At 38.0% G+C, this 13,369-nt stretch overlaps 1 protein-coding gene across 1 annotated transcript; it reads left to right on the top strand.

Moving 5' to 3' along the window:
• Nucleotides 1-1,923: 1,923 nt before the first annotated feature.
• Nucleotides 1,924-11,247, top strand: MMP26 (matrix metallopeptidase 26). Its single transcript, XM_075548612.1, has 6 exons — nucleotides 1,924-2,096; nucleotides 4,660-4,883; nucleotides 9,116-9,264; nucleotides 10,159-10,284; nucleotides 10,809-10,970; nucleotides 11,057-11,247. The coding sequence occupies exons 1-6, from the start codon at nucleotides 1,998-2,000 to the stop codon at nucleotides 11,065-11,067; spliced, it is 771 nt and encodes a 256-aa protein (XP_075404727.1). The 5' UTR covers nucleotides 1,924-1,997; the 3' UTR covers nucleotides 11,068-11,247.
• The last annotated feature ends 2,122 nt before the right edge of the window (nucleotides 11,248-13,369 follow it).

The raw sequence follows: 13,369 nt of genomic DNA, 5'->3' as shown, positions 1-13,369 counted from the left end.
AGCTAAATAATGGTTAAGCTCCTCACTGCTAACTGAGAGGTTGGCAGTTGTAACCCCATTACTGTCTCCACAGAAGAAAGACCAGACTGTTTACTCCAGTGAAGATTAAGCAGAAAGTTCCACTTGGCCTCCTGTGGCTGCTTTGAGATGAAAATTCACTCAAGGGCACTGAAAAAAAGAGGGTGGGAAGCAGCAAGGTGCTACGAGTGGTGCCTGCAAAAATAAAATATAATTTTGATTCAAATACATTTCTAAGAAAGTTTGATGTGCTGGGTGGCAATTCTGGAGGTTCTAGAATGAGTGAAAAGCAGGGACCAACCACTTCTACCTGCCCTGTCTGCTAATGGCCAGATTCCTACTCACAGAGTCATTTTATTCCCTTGGAGTTATTTGGAGAAACAAGGTAGAAGGGAACCCAAACTTCTGCCCTTTGGAGGACAGGTTGGGTGATTTTAGATGGCATCTGACTCATGGCTACCCCATAATCCATGGGAAAAAGTACATGCTCCCTCTGACATTGGACCATTGTGCTCCACGGAGGTTTTTATTGGCTGCTTTGGGGAATTGGGTTATCAGACTTTTCTTCCTCATCTACCTTAGTCTGTAAGCTCCACTGAGGACTTTAGCATCCTTGCAGCACATGAATTTGATAAGCAAACGCTGTTTGTAACTTGCACTGACAGAGAATTGTACCCAGTTCTTTGGCATATACTAAATCAAATACGTCTCTTACTAGACACACCATGTGCAGTCACTGGAGAAGGACATCTAGAAAGCCAGACATGGAATTGTCTCCACGGATCCTGTCTTCCTCATGAAAGAGGCACTCAGGGGGCACTACATAAGGACTGATGCTTGATGGTTTATTTTTAATTTTAATTTAGTGTCTTTTTATTTTGCTTCAGTTCTCATGTCAGTATAATGAGATATTATTTATAATAATCATTATATTCTTTTTTAATAAATCATTTTATTGGGGCTCATGCAACTCTTATCACAATCCATACATACATCAATTGAGTAAGGTACCCTTATACATTCATTGCCCTCGTTATTCTCAAAATTCGCCTCACTTGGGTTCCTGGAATCAGCTCATTTTCCTTTTTTTCCCCTCCCCATGCCTCCCCACCCCCCTCCCCCATGAACCCTTAATAGTTTAAAGTTATATGTGATATAAAATAAGTGTAATGATTAATGTGCATTTATTGTGTACCAGATCCAGTGGTAAGGTGCAATCTTTATTACTAGTATATGATGTTAATGAAACACCTTAAAGATAAAGAAACAGATTTTTATGGTGTTAAATCACTTTCTTAAAGTGTAAAACCAATTAGATAGTGAAGGTAAATTCAATCCAGAAAATTTTGATTTCAAAGGCCCTGAACTGACATTGTTTTCTGTAAGTGTATTTCTGTGACTCAATTTATTTTCAATGCTTTGTTTTCCCCAAAATACATGCATCAACAATCTCTTTAATGTGCTATTGCTCTCTTCTGTAACATCTGAGATATTTTATGCTCCAATTTGTGTCTTTACAATAGCGGATGCTATTTCTTTCTTCAATTTCATTTTCTCTTTAGCTTTTGGCAAAATCATATTATTACATGACTTTCAAGGGCATTAGTCTATAGATAAAACTATAATAAATAATTCATCTGTCTTCTCTCTGTCTCTTTCTCTTTGCCTCAAACATTTAACAACAATATCTTCTATCCAGAGATTTCTCAGTAGTTCCTTAAACAAAAATTTGACTTGAAGTCATGAGGACTCGTCAGGTGTAAGGTCAGCATGAGTAAGAATTCACCTGTGGTTCTGTCATCACTCTGGCATGCTGGCTCCTCAGCCCCAACCCTGCATGGGTAATGATGCCATTCACTGACCCAGAGAGAGGGACATCTAGCAGCCGGAGTCACTGAGTGTTTCTGGCATGGCTATAAAAGATGAATGATTACTGTTAGGTACACATATTTGTGCAGGGTAAAGAGTGAGCATTTGCAATGCTGCTTGCCATCTTAAGAGCTACACTTTTCCTACCCTGGTGCCTGGCCCTCCCAGTGCCACCAACTACAGACCTGAAAGGATGGGAATTTGTTAAGGTAGGTGTTCTCATCAGGCATGTATTACTTCATTCGGACTTTTGCAAAGTCTGGGCATTCCTTTGCGTGTGTGTGTGTGTGTGTGTGTGTGTGTGTGTGTGTGTGTGTGTGTGTGTGTGAGACGATGCTGGTAGGGAAAGAAATAAATTGCTAACACATAGCGAAATGTTTTTGCCGATCTAAAATTCTTTTTTTCTGATTTTCAAAAACAACACATTTTTGAGTCCCTGAAAGTATTCTTGGCACTACCCATTCTCTTTATTGTGCCTATGCATACATCAGGAGCTTATCTTCCATTTGCTTCGTCTTCCATATGGCATAAGGTGAACACGGATGGAATGCTCCCATCTGTGAGCTTGTGAGGTGGTGAGAAGTGATTTAAATTGGCTAATAGAGCTTCTTAAAATGTTTGCAACATGTCTTCAATTACTCATGCAATTTTCAATTTGTTCTAAACCTCTGAAGTACCAAATATAAAAAAAATCCTGATCATTTATTTTAATCATGTATTTTGTAGCTGGTTAGAGATTCAGTCTAGTGTTTCTGAAAACTTAGTCTAGAAAAAAATGGTAACTTATTTGCTTTAAAGCACCTAGCTTAACAGATAACAAAAGTGCCACAAGAATCCAGAATTTATATGCAGAAAACAAAGAAAGCACAATATAGTTTCCTAGTCAATTAGATAGTCGTGGTTTGTTCTAGGCAAATGAATTTTTGTATTAGACAGGCATAAGTATTAGATGATTTTGGTGGTTTGTCTGTAGCATTTAAAATTTTTGCAATCACTTCATATTGAAGCTACCTAATGAGAATGACTAATGTTCTACCTGAAATGTGTGTACCCAACACGGAACGGAGACAATTTATAGCTAAAGTTCTGAGCACCAAGTGACTTAATCTTCTGTGTCCCCCTCACTACTTGAATAAGGGCTTGAGCATTTATCTCAGACACACTCTGAAACCTATATCACAACCAAATTGATTCAACATATCCAAAGGCTCCACCTCTTTGCAAGAGACCTTACTTTAAAAAAATGTATCACCAGTGCAGATTTGCCAAGTCTTGGGAGAATTGGGGCATGAACTTGTGCTCATGTGTCGTTTTTAATCAGACTGCCCATTTCCATGATGATTAGCCATGAGGAGCTTGCGTTGGTCGGCTCAGACCTCTTTGAGGCTTAACAATGCAAAGGCACTGCTTGGAATTATTCCAGAGAGTGCAATTTTAATTTAATGCGGTTTCTGTGTAAATGGTGGCCTCAAGAATGATGCTATACACAACCTTGTTGAGCATGGCTAGTGGCCCTGTGTGGGCAAAATAACATGGAAAACCCAATAGGATTCAGGTGCAGAGAAGGTTTATGGAGTAATCAGTGCTCTATGGGATGGAACAATGATTTCTAGAAAGATATCTTAGTGATTTGGCCCTGAGTGGTGTATTTCCTTGAGGCAGGTGTAGGGGGAACTGCTTGGATCACTAAATCAGTGATCTATCAATAAGGGTGAGTGGTTATAGAATTCTAACAATGAAGTCTATTTGAGTGGAGTTTCTAAAATTGCTACCAATTAGTTGGCTTAATTTTCTACAATTTGAATTTTTTTTAATTGCAGAAACCATTTCTAAAAGGAAGCACGTTTCTCCCTAGATACTAGCTTTGTGGAGCCTTAATAATTATATTTTTCATCCTTTTAACTTCATGAATATTAAGGCAAAACTTGAAACATTTGTGTCCCACGTAATTTTTATCTTATTAAATAAATCAAGTTAGTTCTTTAAACAAACTATGTTTACTTTTACTTGTTCTCAATTCTAAAAGTACAGGGAAACCTCAGTGACAAAGCAGATCTTTCTTTTAACTGCATTTTCGTAGGCAATGCAGAAACCAGTGAACAGATTCACATTAAGCACTCTCATAAGAATTGTAAGGTAGACTAAACTAAGACATGAACACTTCTAGCATTTTTAGTACAACTGTAGTTCAAATATACATGCAGGATATAAGTCTAAAATGCAAGTGATATTTTTATCAGAATTTAAGAAAGAATAGATGAGATTGTGAAGGAAATCATTGGGGAAAATGAGTAAGGTGATCAATAGACTGCTTCAAATATTCAATGGAAAGGAATTAAATGGAATGGATGTAGAAGAACCCACTAAATTCTATGTTTTATTGTTCACAGATTCTATCCTAGCAGAGAATCAGCCAGAAAGTCCAGAGACCATTTTCTCTGGATAATTCACATTTCATATCTTTAGTCTCTGTATCATTAGAGTTGTCTAATCTGGAACTTGAATACTTTGATTATTGAGCATTTTTGCCTAGTTTTCTAATGAATTTTTATTCAATCACATACGTTTAATACTATCTGTCCAATGTCATAGAGAATCAGATATGATTGACATTACCTGATTGGTAATAGGAAGATTAAGAAGGCCAGATAGACAAAGCATGTTCTCTGGTGGCCTCGATGAAGATTTTTGTCGCTCATTGTTGATTCTATGGGTACTGTGGTTTATATTTTGTGCCTCTAAGTAGTCACACTTGCTTGTCTCTCACACCAGGATTATTTCCATCGATTTTTCATGACCAAGAAGGACTCACCACTCCTTACCCAAGGAGAACAATTACGGTTCCTGCAGCAGTTCTTCCGTCTGAACGTGACAGGCCTACTGGACAAACAGACATTGGCTGTGCTTCACCAGCCCCGCTGTGGGGTGCCAGACGTGGCTTCGTACTCTGTCTTCCCAGAGAGTCTCAAATGGAATGAGCACATTCTGACCTATAGGTACTTGTTAAGATCTGGAGGGCTCTGAGGGTAATTATGTCCACGGACTCCATCAATAGCCTACTTGGGCTGCCCGTACTGTTTTCTGTTTTCCCTGCCAGCCTTTCCCAAGCTCCGAATCTACTTCAGAGAAACTGATTCTGCAAATTTTCCTTCTTTCTCAAATCAAGCTCTAGAAAATGGTGCTAATGTCTATTTCCATGGCAATCTTTTTCCCTTGTGATCATTCTCAATAACAGTAGCAAATAATAAAAATATACCCTAATTTTGCACATTTACTCTGCAGTCTTCTAAGAATCCAGTGTTCTGTTTTTAAATTACATTATCTATGTTTTCCTAGGAGTATATGTACTTGCTGTTAGGGCTCATCGAATCTGTTCCAACTCATAGCAGCCCTGTGTACAACAGAATAGACCACTGCCTGATCCTGTGCCATCCTACCAATACTTCCTATGTTTGAGCATACTGTTGGAGCCACTGTGTCCATCCATTTTATTGAGGTCCTTCCTCTTTTTTTCTGCCCCCCTACTTTACCAAGCACAATGTCCTTCTTCAGGGACTGGTCTCTCCCGACAGCACGTCCAAAGTATTCCAGATAAGCCTTGCCATTTTTGCCTTAATGAGCAGCATTATGGCGTTACTTTTTCCAAGACAGATTTGTTTGTCCCTCTGGTAGTCCATGATATTTTCCATTTTCTTTGCCAGCACATAATTCAAATGCATCGATTCTTCTTCAGTCTTTCTTATTCAACACCCAACTTTCACATGTGTATAATACAACTGAAAACACCCTCGTTTGAGTCAGGTGTACCCTAGTCCTCAAAGTAGCATCCTTGCTCTTCAATAGTTTGAAGAGGTCTTGTGAAGCAGATTTATCCAACACAATGTATCCTTTGTTTACATCGCATTGATTGTGGATCCAAGGAAGACAAATTCCTTAATAACTTCAATCTTTTCTCCATTTATCATGATGGTACCTACTTGTCTAGTTGTGAGGATTTGGGTATTCATGACATTGGGGTGTGATCCAAGCTGAAGCCTGCAATTCTTGATTATGAGTCTTAAATCCTCCTCACTTTCAACAAGTTAGGTTGTGTCATCTGCATATCATAGGTTGTTATTAAGCCTTCCCCCGATCCTGATGCGGCATTCTTCTTCATTGAAACTAGCTTCTCTGTTTATTTGCTCAGCACACAGATTGAATAAATACAGTGAGAGCATCCAACACTGACCCACACCTTTCCTGACTCTACCCCATGTGGCATTCCCTTGTTCTGTTTGCACAACTGCCTCTGGATCCTTCCACATGAACACAATGGAGCAGTCTGGAAGTTCCTTTCTTTTCAACACTAAGCATAGTTTATTATCTACCCAAATTGAATGACTTTTCATATTCAACGAAACACAATTAGACAGCTTTCTCATATTCTCTGCTTTCAGTCAAGAACCATCTGACATGAGGAATGATATCGTTTGTTACACGTCCTCTTCTGAATCCATCCGGAACCTTTAGAAGCTCCCTGTCAATGCATGTTTGCAACTGATGTTGAATGAATTTCAGCAAAGTTCTACTGGCATGTGATATCAATGATGTTGTTCTACAATTTGAACATTCTATTGGGTTACCCTTCTTTGGATGAGTGCAGCTAAGGTTCTCCAGTCAGTTGACCAAGCAGCTGTCTTCCAAACTTCCTGGCATAGACAAGTGAGTGCTTCCCGTGCTTTAGCAGCGTGTTGGACCATTGCAGATACTATCCTATCATTTCTTGGAGCCTTGCTTTTGGTTAATGCTCAATGCAGCTTGAATTTCTTCCTTCAGTACCATTGGTTCTTGCTCATATGCTACTTCTTAAAATGATGGAATATTGTTTAGATTTTTGGTACAGTGACTGTTTAATATTTCCACTTTCTTTTGATGCTTCCTGCATCATTCAATATTTTACCTATAGAATCTTTCAATATTGTGATTCCAGGCTTCAATTTATTCTTGATTTATTCCAGTTTAAGATATGCTACACTACAGGTGCTCTTCCATTTGTTTTTCTAACTGTAGGTCTTTGCCCATTTCATTTAATATTTTACTTGGTCTTGATCTGCTCTTTGAACTCTCTGTATAGTATCTCATTATGTTATTTCATTTTTTCCCATTGTCCTCAGCTACTCAAAATTAAGTGCAAGTGTCAGAGTCTTTCTGACTCCCACTTTTCTTTATTCTCTTTCCTTTATTTAATCATGATTTGCTTTTTTCATGAATGATATTCTTGATGTCTTCCCACAGCCCATCAGGTCTTCTTTCATTAATGTTTTGTGCAGAAAATCTTCTCGAGATATTTTTGAAACTCACATGAGACATACTCAAGCTTGTATTTTGGCTCTTATGAACTTGTTGAAATTTTCTTCAGCTCAACCAGAATTTAGATAGGAGCAATTGTTAGTCTGCTCCGTAGTTAGCCCCAGGCCTGCTTTTAACTCCTGATATTGAACTTCTCCATCATCTCTTTGTACAGATGTAATCAACTTGATTTCTCTATATTTCATCTGGAGAAGTCCATGGGTATAGTTGCCATTTGCATTTGCCATTTGGTCTTGCAAAACTCTTTCTTGCAATCTCCAGCTTCATTTCTATCACCTATACTGTGTTTTCCAACTACTCTTCCTTCCTTTTCATTTCCAACTTTTGTATTTCAGTGGTCCATAATTTTCTATGTATTTTAATTGAATGTTAGATCAATTTCAGACAGAAAATATTGGTAAAATTCTTCAATTTCTTAATCACTGACTTTAGTGATTGGTGCACAAATTTGAATAATGGTTGTAGTGATTAGATTTGTTTAAATGGAATAGATATATTCCTAACACAAATAGCATTGTACTTCAAGATAGATACTGAAATATCCTTTTAAACAAAGAATGTGACACCATTCCTCTTGATTGTGCTATTCCCAGTATAGTAAATCATAAGATTTTCTGATTCAAAATGGCCTGCATGAGCCCATTTAAATCCATTAATGCCTAGAATAGATATCTTCTTGAGTTCCATTTCATTTTTTATGACTTCCTACTTTCCTATATTCATACTTCATACATCCCAAGTTCTGATTATTAGTATATTTTTCAGCTGTTTGGTCTCATTTTGAGTCATGCTTCAACAGCAAACGAAGGTCCCCAAATATTTATTCCTGAAAGCTTTACTTCCTCTATGATATTATCATAGGCTTTACTTGAGAAATAATTTCTCACTCACTCATATTTGAGTATCTTCCTATCAAAGAACTTGCCTTCTGGCATTGCCTCTGACAATATTCTGCATCTATTCCTCAGTTTTTCAGTATCTGACAATATTCTGCATCTATTCCTCAGTTTTTCAGTATCTGACAATATTTCAGTGCTGTCCACAATTTTTTGTGGCTAATTCCTCAGAAGTGGATAGTCTGTTCCTTCTTCATGGTGTGTGCTTAGTCTGGAGGTTCTGCTGACACCTGTTCATTGCAGATGACCCTGCTGGTATTGGAAGTACCAGTAAAATAGGTTCCAGCACCACAGCAATGCACAAGCTACCACAGTAAGACAACCTGACAGGCAAGTGGTGGCTGTACATACTTAAGATATGCTTTTAGATCATTTCTCTGTCTCTCTATTTTACTCTATTAGGGTTCTAAGACATATTAGAAAATAGATTTTAAAAAGCAAGCAATATTAAGTGATATAGCATGATATACGTTTAATTTAACTTGACAGTCCGCACCTCCCACGCCATACACACACAGTACATTTGTCACAATTATGCTGTAAGACAGTGGTTCTCAAGCTTTACAAAGAATAAGATGGCAAAGTGGGATAAGGATTGCACTACTAACAACAGAGCCAGTGACTCAAACCCATATCCCACAGTTCCTCCAGGAGAGGAAAGAGATGAGAATGTGTGCTATTGTAGGGATTTCTAATTGGAGAAACCTTACAGAGCAGTTCTGTTCTGGCCTACAGGGTCACAATGGATCAGAACGGACTCAGTGGCAGTAGTTTTCTTGTTCATTTTTTATAAATATGTGCATAGAAAGTTTCATTCCTGTTTACGTACTTCAGTTTGTTTGGTAATGACTCAATTTTTATACAAGAAAAGAAAATAGGTCTAAGAATTTATGTGACTTGACTAAAAGTTTGGTAGCTCCATTTTAGAGTTAGAATAATCCCTCTAACTGTGAGCTATTCCATTTAAATATTCCTTTGTGCAGGATTATCAACTACCCATATGGCTTGAAGAGATCCACAGTCAAAGGTATCGTGCGGGCAGCAGTTTCCATCTGGAGCAGTGTGACTCCCTTGGTCTTTGAGGAAGTGGAGAATCAAGATGCAAACATCAGGATGTCTTTCTGGACTTTGGGTAAGAACTGCCAAGGGAACGGGAACACTGTTTCATGTTCAAGGGTAACATGCTCTCTCCTTTAACAAAGACTCAGCCCACACAGTTATGTTTCTTAAAAAAAATGAAGAAAAGGGAAGGGAAGGAAAGGAAAGAAGGAAGGGAGAGAAGAAGGAAGGAAGGAAGGAAGGAAGGAAGGAAGGAAGGAAGGAAGGAAGGAAGGAAGGAAGGAAGAAGGGGAAAACTTAGTCAACGCTCTTATGGGAATCAACCCATCTATCATACAGGGAAAAAAATTAGCTTTGGGGGCTGCTAAGTTGCAAAGTGTGTGCACTGCCATTGTGGATACGGTGAAAGAGGAACAATTGCCAATTTCCTTGCCACAGGTAAACTGTGTAGCCCTCGGGTTGTTGAAATACTATTTGACGTGAATCATATTTTTTATAAGAATCCGTAGAGTTCAAATTTTCTTTCCTCCTTTCCTCTACACTTCGGAAAGGGTATTTGGGGTCTAACTGAAGTAGCTAGATATTTGCCCCACACTATGGTGAGATACTGGGCTGCTCACCTTAAGAGTAGAGGTTGAAACACACCTGCTTCTTTGTGGGAGAACAAGACTGCCTGCTCCCAAAGATCTGTACTGTTGGACACCTGCGATCCCCTTCCCATCCTTACATATCTTCTTCTTGGTTGCTGTGACTGTTCATTTGTCCTTTTGGTTTGATTATTTTCAATAAGTCCTTTACTATCGTTACTTTCAATCATTTCTTTGTATAGATAGTGCTGTCACCCATCTCCTATCCCACATAGTTCCCAGATCAAGCACAGTGCCCTCAAGTGCTGAGAGTTAGTTACGATCATCCCTGTTCCTGTCCCCTCGCTGTCATTGTGACTCTAACTCCCTGTCCTTCACAGATCATGGAGATGGTTTACCTTTTGATGGACCAGGTGGTGTCTTAGGCCATGCCTTTCTCCCGTACTCCACACGTCCGGGTGTAATCCACTTTGACAAGGATGAATACTGGTCATCTTCGTACAAAGGTAAAAATCCTGCCTGACTGGAGGACAAGAATTCCCTGGTAATTATCAGCTGTGATAGATGGTCTTTTAGCAGGACTGCATAGTTCAAAGAGGGAGGATGAGAGGATTCAGCATCCAGGTTAAAGTGGAAATAATTTGCTGAGGAGTAAATTAATCTGCGTGATTGGAGTGATGTAGAGTCATTTATGAAAACAGACAATTATAACGAACATATTCTCATATTTTGCTTTTCTCTTTTCTCATCTTCTTGCTTCCATTAATCTCTTTCTCAACTATCTCCATGCCACTTCCTCACTTTCAGAGTCTCTCTATGTAAGCATCAAGCTGTTAGCTCCAAGGTGATGATTCAAACTCCCTAGCGACTTCATGAGAGAATGATCCTTTCCCTTCCTGGTCTGCCTTTTCTTGCCCTACATTTGTTATTTCCTCCATTCCTGCTTTTTCCTTTATTTTATACTCATTTCTTCCTTTCCTATTAATAGTCCTTTTATTTTTATTTTCTTTTTTTGTATGTACCCTTTCAGGAGTCAATCTGTTCCTGGTTGCTACTCATGAGCTAGGTCATGCTCTGGGTCTGTACCATTCTGGGAATCCAAACTCCATAATGTATCCAACCTATGAGTACCAGGACCCTCTCACCTTCCACCTCAGTCTTGAAGATATACAAAGAATCCAAGATCTATATGGTCTGTGCTTGTGGGAAGGAAGGGATGTGGGCAGGACATTGTACTTGGAGTGAACTCATTTTATTTTTTGCCTTCTCTTTTCACAGGGAGAAAATAAACTTGGTTCTCTGAAATTTGCTAATGCTTGTACAGAGAGTGGTTCCACCTACCCTTTCATGGCATTATTCGAGAATGAAAGGGCGGGAAGCAGCACTGGGGACTGTCACGATTGATTGATAAAGAAGGGAGCCTGGTTAGAATAACCGAGCCAAACTCAGAATATTTCTAGGTCACAATAAAGATGATTTTAAAAGTTTTTTTTTTGTTCTCACTATTTGGTATACCACAGCTTTGATGTGTCTGACCACTGTGATGAGGCCAAGATCATAGAACTAGACTAGGGGGCTCTAGCAAAGATGGCATGGATCTCTAGCGTTAGCTGTAAGGGAAGGATCTATTAGAAATTGCCCTTTCCTGTGTCACTGCTGCGTGGATTAGGTATAAGGAAGATCATTTATACTATGCTTACAATTGAAGTATTGATTCCAACTGATACACTTATGGTTTATCTACTTATTAGTTAGAATCATTTTGAAAATATGAATCCATAATAAAAAGTCTCCATAAGAACTTTCAAATATGACAAAAAAGAAAATCTGAATTTTTCTGTAGCTATTAATTATCAAATCTCTCATTAATAATCACTCCTACATATTCATTAAAGAAATTATGAATAAAGAAACTATGCCAACACATATAGAAAGTCTTCTAGAGAAATAATAAAAAGATTATTTGAGCTCTGCATAACTCTGAGGCAAACACATGGAAAATCATTAGAAATAATAAAAATTTAAGCTACTCTCACTGAAGAATACAGATGCAAAACTTCTAAATAAAATATTAACAAGTCAAATCTAGCAATGAATAGTGAGAAAAGAATACATATCCAAATTGATTTTACTCAAGAAAAGCAAACTTTAAATAACAAATAAAAAGCAATCAATATAATTCATCATAAACCCACTGCCAAGTGGATTCTGACTCATAATGACCCTATGTATCATTTCTGAGACTACAAAATTTTATGGGAGCAAATAACTTCAACTTAGTTGTTTGGAGCAGATAGTGATTGGTTTGAACTGCTCAACTTGTGATTAGAAGCTCAAAGCATATTGGCAGAATTATTTTTTAAGTTGTTTACCTATTTTTCCTGCTTACTTTTCTTTTTTATTAAAAGATCATTTTATTGGGGGCTCTTACACTCCTATAACAATCCATATATCAGTTATATCAAGCATATTTGTACATATGTTGCCATCATTATTTTCTAAACATTTACTTTCTATTTGAGCCCTTGGTATCAGCTCCTCATTTTTCCCTTCCTCCCCTCCCCTCCCCTTGTGACCCCATTGATAAATTATTATTATTATTTTCATATCTTACACTGACCGTGTATCCCTTCCCCCATGATTTCTGTTGTTTGTTGCCGTGTGTGTGTGTGTGTGTTTTCTATGTGTTAATCATTGCAACTGGTTCTCCCTTCCTGCCTTTCTCTCCCCACTTCCCCCCTGTCATCCTGGTATTACTACTCCCATTCCTCTTCCTGGATTCCATGTGTCATGAGCTATTATCTCTTATGTGTACCTGTGTACATGCTCCGGTCTAGCCCAAAGTATTTCAATGGATTAAAAAACAATTTTATAGCATGCGGAATCTTTTATTTTTAAATCATTTTATTGGGAACTCTTACATATGTCATAGCATTCTGTAATTCAAATGGAATAAGATTAATTGTACAATTGCTACTAAAATCAGTTTCAAAACATTTTATTTCTTCTTGAACTCTTATATCAGTTCTTCTTTATCCCCTTTTTCCCCCACCCTTCCCGCAGGAATCTTAATATATTATTGTTAAAATATGACATAATATAATATAATATATATCTAATCTTACCACATCCAATACATCCATTCACCTAATTTTTGTTATTTTCTCCTCTTGAGTGGGTTATAGATTAACCATTGCCATCATCTCCCCCTTACCCTCCCCAACATTCCCATATCCTCAGAAAATCATTTCTCCCGTTGCTGTTTTTGAAGGGTCATCCATCCGAGTCCTGTCTCAAAAATCGTAATTATACAAATAACCTATGTAGGTCTAACAATATTAATGAGGTAAAAATAAGCCTTCATATTGAGGGGAGGAAATAATAGAGGACTAGAGGATAGTTATGTGTTTCATCAGTGCTTATGGCACCCCAGATTTATCTTCCCTTCTGTGTGACCCTTAGAGAGGGACTCTCCATTTATCTTACAGGTAGGTTTTGGGCTTCCACTACATCTATATCCCTACACATAGATTTGGTGGGTTGTTTTAAATGTCTGATACCTCTTCCCATTGACACCTTCTAATCACACGT

This window comes from Tenrec ecaudatus, chromosome 4, assembly GCF_050624435.1.
Source record: "Tenrec ecaudatus isolate mTenEca1 chromosome 4, mTenEca1.hap1, whole genome shotgun sequence".
Lineage (NCBI taxonomy): Eukaryota > Metazoa > Chordata > Mammalia > Afrosoricida > Tenrecidae > Tenrec > Tenrec ecaudatus.
This window is presented reverse-complemented; position numbering and strand designations above follow the sequence as displayed.

Coding starts and splice junctions, on each gene's coding strand:
- MMP26 (XM_075548612.1), top strand. CDS start 1,998: ATGCTGCTTGCCATCTTAAGAGCTACACTTTTCCTACCCTGGTGCCTG. Junction 2,097..4,659: donor AAGGATGGGAATTTGTTAAG/GTAGGTGTTCTC, acceptor CTCTCACACCAG/GATTATTTCCATCGATTTTT. Junction 4,884..9,115: donor GAGCACATTCTGACCTATAG/GTACTTGTTAAG, acceptor TCCTTTGTGCAG/GATTATCAACTACCCATATG.